This window comes from Panthera pardus, unplaced genomic scaffold (genome assembly GCF_024362965.1).
Source record: "Panthera pardus isolate Hobbes unplaced genomic scaffold, ASM2436296v1 HiC_scaffold_16, whole genome shotgun sequence".
Classification (NCBI taxonomy): Eukaryota; Metazoa; Chordata; class Mammalia; order Carnivora; family Felidae; genus Panthera; species Panthera pardus.
In genome coordinates, this window is record NW_026526721.1 from 122,872,296 (window position 1) to 122,885,270 (window position 12,975).

The following is a 12,975-nucleotide window of genomic DNA, read 5'->3' on the forward strand; positions in this document are numbered from 1 at the left end:
TAGAAGCACAACAGAAAGGGTGGGGCATGGCCAGCAGAGATGTTAATTCTCCATATTGACTGGAGCTTCCTGAACTGTTGGTAACTGCTGGTCTTTCTCACGGGGTCAATAGTATTTATCCCCCACCAGACAGCACACAGGGTCAAGTTTAATCACCCCCCTACCATAGAGATGGGACTAGGGTTCTCAGAGAAAGAACACTCAATGAATTTGAATTGTTCTTACTCTTGAGGTCAGTATCAATGTCAGAGTTTCTGAAAATTTCCAGGTAGAATTTCTGAAAAAAAAATTTTTTTAATTTAGGTTGATATCCAAAAATATCTAGAGAATTCACAGACATAAAGAGAGTCAAACATGATTTGGCTAGATACTAAGAGCTTAATAATGTTTATAGCAAGTCCCAGAATTATCCTTTGTTTCTAAATCTATTCTACAGGACAGTGACATTTTATACAAAACCAGAGGTTGGCGAGAAAGTTGGTTCTGCACCTAGCTTCATACTATAAAATTCAAGGCTTAGTAAATGAAACACCCCACTGAGGGGCACACTCCCTTTTACTTACTAATAGTCTCTAAGAAATGAACATGTTTTCCTTCAAAATATTTTTTAATAACTTCACTCTGTTTTAAAATAAAGATATAGTTAAAGATAACTGGAAGGCTCTCTGGCGAAACTTAATTTTCAAATATCCATTGCCATTGTTTTTAATCAAAAATATATGTGAAAACAAAGACTGCATATGTACCAATTGTCAATCTGTCAACCAATTGTCACAGGAATACTACTCAAAGTGTGGTCAATGACCAATAATAATGAACATCACCTTAGAGTTTATCCGAAATGCAAACTCATGGCTTGCCCTGAGACCTAACAGAGTCGGAACATATGGGACCAGGGCCCAGTCATCTCTTTGAACAAGTTTTCGTGGAAATTCTGATGCTTACTGAACTTTAAAAATAACTGCCTTATTGTTCGTAAACATTTTACAACATATACATGTTTCAAATCATCACATTGTACAACTTAAAGTTATGCATTGTTATTTGTTCATTGTATCTTAGTAAAGCTGGGGATAAAAAGAACTGCTATAGAATTTGATGGGAAAAAAATCAAGGCAGAGAAAACATGTAAATGGAGTAAATGAGGCAAAATCTTAATTATTGAATCTCGATAGTGGTTGTGTGTAGTTCTTTGTATTCTCCTCTATGTTTTGTTTTAAACTTTTTGCAATAAAAAATATAAACAACTATTCATCTTTTCCTTAAAAATAACCAAAGAAATCTCTGAACAATTATTTATTAAGTGTCTGGAATATGCTTAAAGTTGTCCTAGGGGCTCATGACTGAGGCAGAACAGCGTAGCTAAGTACATCCTCAATCTGCTTTAAAAATGAAAGTTTGCTGGGGTGCCTGGGTGGCTCAGTCAGTAGAGCATCTGACTTAAGCTCAGGTCATGATCTCACAGTTCATGAGTTCGAGCCCCGTGTTGGGCTCTGTGCTGACAGCTTGGAGCCTGGAACCTGCTTCAGATTCTGTGTCTCCCTTTCTCTCTGCCCCTTCTCTGCTTGCTCTCTCTCTCTCTAAAAAATAAATAAACATTAAAAAAAATTTTTTAATGAAAGTTTGCATGTATCCTTACCTGCCATGGCTATTAACAAAAGGTCCATTTTTACCCATGATCTAGACTGGTTATTTTTAAGTGGTCCTTTTTCTTTTAAACCATGAAGTCTTTTGCTCAGCAAGCTCTTAGGAGGAAACCCAAAATGTCAGATAGAATGGAGCTTCTAGGTGGAGCGGTGTGTGTGTGTGTGTGTGTGTGTGTGTGTGTGTGCGTGCACATGCATGTGTATGTGTGCATGTGTATGAATGCACATACACACTGGGAGTTGCAGCTCAGAGGTAAGCCCTGCCTGCTACCTCTCCCTCCTATTAGGGCTCCTGAAGAGGCACTGAGAAACCCTAGGTTTCCAGACAATTGACTGAGATGCCCAAACTGACCGTGTGTAAGACAACTCTTCTTTTCCATTTGAGCAAAGAAATGTGGCCTGCCCATGATCTGTGCCTCTGGTCCTAAATGTTTGGCCTTGTTAAAGAAATGAATGAGACTGGCTGAGCACATCATAACCTCCACAACTCCCTTTGCCAACAGATATTGATTTTGCCACCCGCAAGATCGCAGTACGTCTGACTCAGACAAAGATCATTGATCAAAACGGCGATAACTTCAAGACAAAAACCAACAGCACGTTCCGCAACTATGACCTGGATTTCACCGTTGGAGTGGAGTTTGAGGAACACACAAAGGGCCTGGACAATCGGACTGTTAAGGTGAGGACCTGGCCTGGCAGTTTCTACTCATATACTCTGTGTGCAGGAGCTGGCTATCTGCCTTCACAATGAAAATATGACAGAAACAACCTGGGAGGGATCAGGAGAGGGGACCAGAGTGGACTTAATGATGCTGGCAATTAGCAATTATTGGACGTTCAGCAGGAAGAGGCAAGCTGCCTTCTACACTAAGTTTATAAGGAAAGGAGAGATGAAAAGACTGCCGACCTCTCTAGGATCTGGGTTAGGAGGCCAGCTCCTATGCCGACATGGGTCTGGCCAAGAAGGTGGAATATTGTAGGGAGTGACAGTGATTTCACAAGCTGGGTAGCACAGCTTCATCCCAGGGGCAACCCTACTCAGCACCAGCCAAGCATTGCCATGGAGCCCCGGGGCCTTATGTTGCTAGATTTCATTTTTCTTTTCAAGAGATGCTGAGAATTCATGTTTTTATATGAAATACCTCAATATTGGAGGATCCCAACTGATGTAAATTTTTTTAAGAAGAATAAAGTGCTGGGGCACCTGGGTGGCTCAGTCAGTTAGGCATCTGACTTTGGCTTATGTCATGATCTCACAGTTCATGAGTTCGAGCCCCACATCGGGCTCTGGGCTGACAGCTCAGAGCCTGGAGCCTGCTTCAGATTCTGTGTCTCCCTCTCTCTCTGCCCCACCCCTGCTTGCTCTCTGTCTCTCAAAACTGAATAAACTTTAAAAAAAATTTCAAAAAGAGAAAAAGAAAAAGAAAGTGCTAATCAAAAAAAGTCAGTAGACTAAATGAAGTCAGGGTTTCCCCAGTCCTGGTATTTGGAGGAATCTTCTGTCTCAGCATCACCTTAACTCACAGGACATCACTGAGGAAAGCCTCCATTTATCAGAAGGCCAGACTTCCAGCCACTGGAACTGCTTGGGTATAGGTAGGACCTTGGTAGTGAGCAGACAACTCTGAGTGCGTAAGTCGAGAGTTATCTCAAAGCCTGAGAACTGGACTCTGCAGAGGAGATAGGTCCTCGCCCAGAAGAGCTTTTTGTAAATAAGGTAGAGAAGGGTAGCAACAGGGGGAAGTGGGGAGGAAGGGGGGAAGGCGAGGTAACAGCAGGCCCCCCTCTCCTCTTGCAACCCCATGTGGAATCATAACGCAGTGTGCAATCTCCACGGTGCCCACACTCATAGTAAGTGCACCTGTCTTTGGTTATCCAAATCCAATTACACCTGGTCAGTCCCCACAAGTAGGAGTGGGGAGAAATGCATCTCAGTCATATTTAAGGATTCTCCCATTCCAATCTTAGCATCGTGCAAGAACCTCATGGATGGTACAATCCAGGAAACTTCCGGGGGTATCATTTAGCATGGTTGCCACAGACCACTCACGGTCCAGGCCCATGCAGTTTATACCACGGTGGGCAGCTTAAATATTTATAGCACCCACTCCCCCCATGCCAATGTAGACACCAGGACCTCTGCCCTGGCTCCCAAAGTGAGGGCGGGCAGGGCTGAGTATCGTGTCCACCGGTATTTGTGCCCTCAACCCCCAGCAGTGGGCCATCCCCTTAGAGTGTCTCAGGAAAGCAGAATCCTCCACCCTGCCCTTCCCCTTTCACCATAAGCCCTACTCTCTACAGAGTCCCACTTTTCTCTGGTGCATCCAGGAGCGCCTTCAAAGTCACGGGTCTCAACCCTCCCCCAAAGCCAGGGACATGAGGTCTGGCTGCTCTCCTGGGTGGGGAGAAAAAGCTGTCATCATTCTTTGGTGATGAGTCTGAAGCCAAGAGAGCAGGACACATTTTATTTCTCAATCAAGTTGTCCTGCAGCATTGATAATCTCAGCCATCAAGTCAAGGTTGAATTATATTTAGTGCTCCTTGCTAAAGAAAAGTGGGAAATGAAAAGCACTTTGGAAATGCTTCCATCAGAGCAATCTTGGCATAAGAGCCTGAGCTTCCGGTCTCTGGAACAGCCCCTTGTAGAATCCCTCCCCGAAGGGTTGATGGATCGACAAGCCTTCTCTGAACTGTGTGGCTAGAAGGCCAATTCCTCAGACACCAGAACCAAAAGGAAATTTGTGGTCTGGATTTTTGCATCACTCTGCTGTTCCAGCCTGATCTGTTCACAATGATTCATTTTCCCTCACCTTTCCATTCTGGGTTTGGGCTATTGAAAAGCAACCCTGTTGTCTCTGACTGGCTTTTCCATCACCTTTGATAGTCGAGAACTCACTCTTCCTGAAATCAGTCACATACGTGCAACCTTCCTGACCCTTAAAGGATTCCGTCTCTTAACACCTGTTCTTCTTGTGCCTCTTCTTCCATTCTCGTCCCTCTGGGCTCCCTCTGGGAGCCCCATCTGTTCCCCAGGATCAGGTCTTAGCCCTGCATGGAGAGAGAATCCCCCTTCCCACTTTTTGTCTCTGTTCTGCCCAAAACAAAAAGTTGGGGCTTACACACACACACACACACACACACACACACACACTCAGAGGAGACTGGTGGGGGCTGAGAAGTGCCCAGGACAGAATGTGCCCAGTCTCCTCCAGCAAAGGACTGTTCGCATGAGAATTGCACAGAGAGCAGATGCCCTTGGAACTACCTACTCACTGTAACTTGACTGGATTCCTTCAGCTGGAAAGGGACTACAGGGAGCAAGTGAGTCTACCTCTCTGCTGAATTTCTGTCTTCCACAGGTGGTGGCATGTGTGAGTGCACACAAAGCTGTGTGTCTATGTGCATGTGTGCACATGTGCATGTATGTGCCCCAGTATGCACGGGTGCATATATGTATATGTGTGCATGTGTATGAGTGTGTGTGTGTGTGTCTGTGTGTGTGCATGTATCTGTGTGTATATATGTTGCTGTAGCACTCATGCTCTTATGCTCCAGGGCTCTACTTCTCAACAAGTTGGTCACCCTCAGGAACCCCTCTGAGAATCTCCCCATTGGGCAGTTTGGGGGAGAGATGTGTGTAGGGTGGGGTTGTAGCAGAGGCACAATAGAGCCCTAAAGTGCCCAGGTCTATGCCAGAACAGGAACAGTGACACCACTTTGATCATGGGGTCGAATCTTTGAGGGACCCAGGGATCATCTTCTTCCTTCCTATGGGTCACGTGGGTCACTTCCTATTCTGATTTGTTTCTAAGAGAATTTAAAGCACCTTTCAAAAAGGTGCAAACAAGCAAACAAGCTTGCAAACAAGCAAACAAGCAAAAAAAAAAAATACACAAGCTGCCCAGAATAAAAGTACATTAAAAAGAAGTAATTAATAATCTTATAATGGAATAGCATATGGGCATAGAAAGGAATAAAGTACTGATACCTGCTGCAACTTGGATGAACTTGGAAAACATTCTGCCAAGTGAGAGAAGTCAGACACAGAAGGCCACTTGTCATATGACTTATATAAAATGTCCATGATAGGCAAACCTGTAGACACAGAAAGTGGTTGCCAGGGGCAGAGGGAGTGGGTAGCAGTGACTAATTCGTGCAGGACTTCTTTGGAGGACAATGAGAATATTCTGGATTTAGATAGTGGTGATGGTTTTACAACCCTGTGAATATACTAAAAATGACTGAATCATATACTTTAAAAGGGAGGGTAAATTGTATGGGAATTATATCTCAATTAAAAACAATAAGTAGTTGGAGGCAGACAGTAAGGGCAGGGGAACGCAGACACAGATGATGGCAGTTAGAACAAATAATGCCATTGTGATTATTATGCGCCAGAGCCCAGGGGAAACACACGAGGTCCCCACTTCAGGGATCGCCGGAGGGGACAGTGGGCACTGCCAGAATAACTCTTCCATGAGGGCAGGTGCACTGGGAGAGTTTAAACCTGTTAATAGTCCCCTTTAATGCTCTTAATTTAAAGAGCTGTTATTTTCCTTTAAAAAAAAAAAACTTCCTTGGGGACTGATTCAAATTTACAGAAAAGTTGCACGAAAGTAGCAAAGAACATCTGTATACCCTCTGCTGAGAATTACCTAACTGTTAACATTTTTGCCCCATTTGCTTTATCTTTTGTACATGTTCTCTTGCCATTATATAAATATATTTTTCTGAACAGTTTGATATGTTACCCCTAAATAATTGAGTGTTTCCTATGAATTGGGATATTCTTTTATGTAATCACAGTATAGTTGTCAACTTCTGCAAATTTAACATTGATACAGGACCATATCTAATTTCCCATACAGGGCTGTTTTTAATGATGTTAACTTTGAACACTGAGATAGGGGAAATTGCAGTGGGGGCCCAGTTTCCTTAATTCACTGCAAACACATTTTCTTCACCCTCTAGCTCACAAGCAATGATTTTCCTCACTAGTATCCATTTCCTCAACCTCAAGATCTTTTAAGATAGTTGGGCATCTTTTAAAACCTCCTCTGATGTGGGGATGAGGGACACCAGCTAAAAGCAAGTTGAAGTGTGGAATTTTAGTTCATTTAACCATTCTCTCCTCTCTTCTTGTCGTCTGTTTCATGTAGGAAACATGTAGGTGCTACCATTAATTGTAGATATTGCCATTGGTAATGGATTTACTTAGGGTCAGAGTAACTGTTAATCTTGCTGCCTACTAAGATTTATCAACAGAAAATATTAGGACAGGCCCTCATGCACCAACATTTTTCTTTTTTGTTCCTTCTATGTGTTTGCCAAGCGCCTACTACATGCCAGGCCTGGGTCATTGCATTGACCCCTTTTTGCCCTGAAAGATCTCACAGCCTCCTGAGGAGGCAGACAAGTAGATGGACAGTTACCATCCAGTGTCCATATTGATGGTCCCATGGGTGCACTCCTGGGGTACCAGAGAAACCAAGGCAAGGAGGTGGGTAGGCTGAGTCATTGCCAAGAACCATCATCAATGAAGAATACATACGCTCATTTATTCCCCCACGTGGATTTACCTCAAGATTCCATTTCGACAAAATTACTCAATCACAGATTCATTAAACACTGCTTACCAGGCACCTTCTCTGGCTGGTGACTGTGCCGAGTCTGGGGTTGCAGGACTGAACAGCTGGCATAGCCTCTTCCTTCATGGAGCTTATTGTCAATTGGGGGCAACAGATACTTGTTCAGTGAGCATGTATTAGGTGTCCATTAGGTGTAAGGCAATGTGGGATGGGGGAGGCAGGGTTAGAAGACAAGGTCTTTGCCCAAATAGAAGACATTTTGAGTCGTTTCTCGTCCTTTTGGGAGGGAACTTAGTCGCAAGACTGATGATGAGCAACAACAAATGAGTATCCCCTTCTCATCTACTTGGGAGAGAATTCTGGAATATTCCAGACAACATCTCCCTCCCAGAAGGGCAAAGGGAACACCCCGTGAATTAAGCTTCTCCAAGACATTCAAAGATGTGAGGCTTAGGATGGCCCCAAAGGAGGAGACATTTTCTTTAGAAAACATAGGGAATTTTATCATTACATTAATTTAGGGAATATTAATATATGCAGATGGTTTTTTAAAAAGTAAAAAGTAAAAAGTGAAATTTCCTTCCCATCCTGGCCCCCAGCCTCTCAGTTCCTTCCCGGGGACAAATACTACTAAGGGTTCTTTTACTTCCTTGAAGAGATTGTGTGCAAACATATGCAGGCATGCACCCACCCCCCTTGTTTTATGCACGTGGCCCTGCTCTTTGCTTTCTTGACTTAACTGTGCACTCTGGATACTGCCCTCCTCCATAAGTAGAGAGCTGCCTCCTCCTTTCAAGGGCTGCACAGCATGGATGAACTGCACATATTTAACCAGCCACCCACTGACAGAATTGATGAGGCTTCCAGACATTTGCTATAACAAACAACACTGCATTGTGTTGAGGAGTAAAATGAGGAGGAATAAAATTGTACATTAAATATATAATATGGTCAAGGTCAAATATTTTAGAAATAGGTAGACTTAATCTGTAGAAAGAAAATCTGTACCAAAAAATAGACCTAAATGTGCAAAGGACAGTGACTAAATAAACACAGGTCAGTTTGTCACCAACTAGGCTTGCAAGATAGAAAAGTAAACGTCTAGTCCTTGGCATATTATTGCTCATAGAGGTGTACTACTGATTGTACATACTTAGAAGAAAACCAGCTGGCATCAGGGCCATCCCTGAGAAAGGACAGTACCGACACAAAACCACTGCCTGCATGGGAGTGACATCATTCTCTCAGGAGGTGCATGTGCAGTCCTAATCTGAGCTCAGAGGTGGGTGGTCCTAGAGAACCACCTAGGGCTGGTACGAATCGTCCTGAGGCAGGTACCAGGAGAAATAAAAGGGAAACAGAGGGCAGAGGAGTTGGGGGGTGTAAAATTTATAAGTGTGTGCACAGGAGTTTTTTCTTTTTTTTTTTTTTTTTTTGAGAGGGAGACAGAACGTGAGCAGGGGAGGGGCAGAGAAAGAGGGAAGAGAATTCCAAGCAGACTCCACACTGTCAGCACAGAGCCTGACGCAGGGCTCGAACTCATGAACCGTGAGATCATGGCCTGAATGGAAATCAAGAGTTGGACGCTCAGCCAATTGAGCGACCCAGGCACCCCATGCACAGGAGTTTGAGCCTGTTGGAATTCAGCAGGTTTATGGCTTCTCCAACCTACTGGTCTGCTCAGCCTGGCTGTCCAACATGAGCTCTGAATCTCTGCTGCTGCTCCTGTTTTACTAACCAGTCTGCATTGCTTCCTGGAGGAAACCCAGGACCAGGGGAAGGTCCACCCTCCTGCTTCTGGATGATGAGGATGGCACTGAAGCCATCTGTTGTGGCCCCCGCTAGTTAGGTAGCTTCTCTGCATGTATTATTGCCCTACAACAGGCAGTCCTCACAATGTAGCTTCTGTAGGAAAATTCCCAGAAGCAGAATTTCTAGGTCAAGGAGTATACACAATGCCATATTCCAAAAGGTAATATAAAATTGCCCTGCAAAAGGACTCATACCAATTTCTATACCCACCAGCCGTTTACGGAGGTGCCTGCTTCTCTACACTTCCTCCAACTCAGTGTGTTATCAGACCCTTTGATCTTTGACCATATGATGAATTGTATCTGAAAAAAACACCAGCCTTAATTTGCATTTCTCCTATTATGAGTAGGTTTGAATATGTTTTCTTATGGGCAAAAGCCATCTGCTGGTTTGTTTTTTTTCTCCTTGTAAGCTGTTGGCTGCATCCTTTTTAAAATTTCCTATTAGGTGAATGATCTTTTTCTTATTGATTTACAGGAGCCCTTTATATATAAAGAAGTCAGGTCTTTGATATGTGTTACAATTATTTTTCCCAGTTTGTTACTCATCTGTTGACATTACGCTATTTTCCCCTTCCACAAAGTTTACATCCTTACATAGTCAAATGCATCATCTTTTCCCCCACTGATTTGAAATGCTATCTTCACAGTATGGTAAAATGAGAGAGTAGAATTCTTTAAAAGAGAACCAGCTCCAATAAGCCGGTTTGGTGGGAATGGTGGGTATATGTGGAAAGTGAGTCTGGCAGATCTTGGCTTGGCAGAAGCTGAGGGCTCTGCCCTGTGGGCAAGCAGGAGGCTGGCTATGGCCGCGGGAAGTGCAGCTGCGGGTTTAGGCTTGCTCGGTCCCCATCAAGACCATACATTTGATTCGCCTGGGAACCTGTCATTGCAGACGCTGATCACCTGGGAAGGCGATGTCCTGGTATGCGTGCAGAAGGGGGAGAAGGAGAACCGCGGCTGGAGGCAGTGGGTTGAGGGGGACAAGCTGCACCTGGTAAGTCCCGGGGTCTGCCTGGCTCCCTTCCACACACCTCCACACATGACAGGTTCACCTCACCAGGTGCTTTGACAAGAAAAACGGCCCTGCACTCCTCCCCTGAGCTCCAGCCAAATGTGTGTGGTCATATAGTCAGAAAGCCATTCCCATCTGGCTCAGGGGACTCCAGGAAGAAATCTATATCGCTGTTTGTGTGAGCGGTTGCAATTAAAGTAAAAGTTCAAAATGCTGAGTTAGGAAGCCGAGATCCAGGGAGAAATGCAGGGAACCTGCTAAAGACCAGCTAAAGAGAAATGGGAGGCACAGAATTAAGACGCCCCAAGGGAGGGGAAGTCCAGGCCTCACCATTATGTGAGCCAGGGAAGAAGAGTGGTGGGAGTAGGGTGGACAGGGGCAGGTGGGCTTGGGAAACCATCTCACAGACCACAGGCATTACCCTCTCATCATCAGGTGTGCCCACCTGGTCCTGAACTATTTTAGGTAAACTTGGTATTAGAACAGAGCAGTAGGAACAATTGCTGATCTCCTGAAATGAATTATGTGTCTAGATAGCTTAATTTTTCAGTCTTCAACCTTCAAGGAAATTTATGCATCCGGCATTCACGTAGGGGAAAATCTTTCACTGCTTTACACATTCAGTCACTCATTTGTCACATGGCTCTTCATTCATTCAATCGTTCGTCACCTGTGGAGTCAAGCGGGTGCCTGGCTCCAGTGTCGGTATTCAGGTCACCATGGTGTCCTTCACAGGCGGGCTCTGCCTCACCTGAGATCTTTATTTTGGAGGCAGTGTCAACTGGTGATAAATGGGAGGCATTCACCGTGTTTTCCGTTGATGGTTTTCCCTACCTGCTCTGGTTTGGATGATGGATTTTTTTAATTGTAGTACAATCCCCAATGGTCCCTGTGGCTAAGACAATGGATTCATTGTCGACTGCAATGATTTTGTGGCCGTCCCCACACTCATATTTTTCCCTCCTTCCTCAAGGAGTCATGAGGTGAGGATAAGGCCTGGGGGTTCCCTCTGTCTAGATGAAAAGCAGCATCTTGTCTGCATAGGCAGGCCTGGGGGGAGCCCTTCTGCAGCCCATGCCCTTTCCTTGCCTGTGATGTCGCCAACCCACATTCTAATCCCCAGAGGCCAGAAAGCCCCCAGGATGGAGTGACACCCCACCAGCCAGCATATTCCCAGGCCCTTGCCTTCCAAATGCTTTTCCCCACTAGATCCCTTCCTTCTTTGTGGCTTCACTGCCTTTTATAAATTAGGAGATGTTGCTTTAATCACGGGAGTAGGAAAAATCCCGCCCAAGAGGGTAATTTCTTTGCATTTTTCATTTTTATAGTTGTTCAAGCTCAATTCAAGTGTCAAAATCAAATTACTGCTACCTGCAGGGCATGCCAGCTGATTGGGTCTATGAGATGCACTTTGCCCAGAATGACTAAGTGTCCTCTTTATTCCAGCTTCCCCCACCACCCCAGCTCCCAGACACCAAGAGGCGGGGGCAGGGGGAGGTGCGGGCATAGGAAGGCCTGGCTTGCTAGTCACTTCACCCACTTTCTAACCTTGCAGGAGCTGACCTGCGGTGACCAGGTGTGCCATCAAGTGTTCAAGAAGAAGTAATGGCCCACGAGGGGGCCTGCTGAACACGTGCTCCACACTTCCCACATGAGTTCTCTGTGGGCTTAGGGAAGCAGCCATGGGGACCCTCCCCTCCTAACAGAGCCCAGTAAGGCATCTGGATGGGTTTTAAAACAGAATGAGTGTGTTAACAGTTGACAAACATATACTTCCTTCGTTGAAACCTGGCATTAAATGAAAAAACAAAAATCACTCCCATACTTTGAAACCCTTTATATCTATCTCCCTTTATTTCTAGAACTCTCAGTTTTATCCACAGGCAAAAGTGTGATTGCCCACATGGTGGTTTTCTGTGTAGCTTTTGTTGTGGTAGTTGTTGTTTATTTTTTGGTTTCATTTTATTTGTTTTTTGTTAATTTGTTTGGGGGAATTACTTTACTCAGAAACATTCTCTGGCTAACATCAGCATCCCCTACTAATTCTTGAACATTGCCCTTTGTGATTCATTCCTTTGGATAGTACATTCATTTCTCCAAGATTCTCTATTTTAAGAATGCAGATGGCTTCCAGTTTGTACTTTGCCTTCAGCAACATGGGCCCAGCTACTTCTAAGGGCCTCTGCAGATCTTCAGTACCAGCTGCTCTTGGCCCAGGACAGCCCTCTGCCCTTCATCTATGGGCAAAATGGCACCCCTGCAGAGGACTTGCTAAGCACTTCCAGGAAGCCTGAGTTCAAGTTTTGCTTCTCCACTTCTTAGCTAGGTAACCATGGGAACTTCATTGACTTTTCTTTTTTTTTTTTTGAAGTTTATATCTTTATTTTGAGAGAGAGAGAGAGAGAGAGAGAGAGATGGGAGGGGTAGAGAGAGAGGGAGAGAGAGAGAATCCCAAGTAGGTTCCACATTGTCAGCACGGAGCCCAGTATGGGGCCCAAACTCATGAACCATGAGATTGTGACCCGAGCTGAAACCAAGAGTCAGATGCTTAACTGACTAAGCCACCAAGGAGCCCCTCATTGGCCTTTCTATCCATGTTTTTCTCTTCTATAAAATGGAGAAGACAAAATAGCATCTCCTCCATGGGGTTAATGTGAGCATTAAGCAAGCTATTACATACAGAGTGCTTGGAATGGAACCTGATACATGGTAAGAATGAAGTTCCTGCTAGCTCTGATCATTATTTAGAGCTATTCCCTCCACATCCCAGGGGCCCAGATGAGTGGATACTAAGTAGGGATGGCTTGGTACCCCCAAGGCCTCCTGGTACTTCCAGAACATTAGGTTTGTTACTCTGAGCTGAATTGTATTTTCCTGCTGGATGTACCAATGGAATAGTGCACCTGGAACAG

General features: G+C 44.7%; 1 protein-coding gene across 1 annotated transcript in view; it reads left to right on the forward strand.

The window, feature by feature from the left end:
• The window catches only part of RBP2 (retinol binding protein 2), a 62,476-nt gene extending 50,597 nt beyond the window's left edge, over positions 1–11,879 (forward strand). The window contains exons 3-5 of the mRNA XM_019437930.2: positions 2,150–2,328; positions 9,944–10,045; positions 11,619–11,879. Of these exons, the coding sequence (XP_019293475.1) occupies positions 2,150–2,328; positions 9,944–10,045; positions 11,619–11,669 (332 nt within the window). The 3' untranslated portion in view covers positions 11,670–11,879. The remainder of the gene's footprint in view (positions 1–2,149; positions 2,329–9,943; positions 10,046–11,618) is intronic.
• The last annotated feature ends 1,096 nt before the right edge of the window (positions 11,880–12,975 follow it).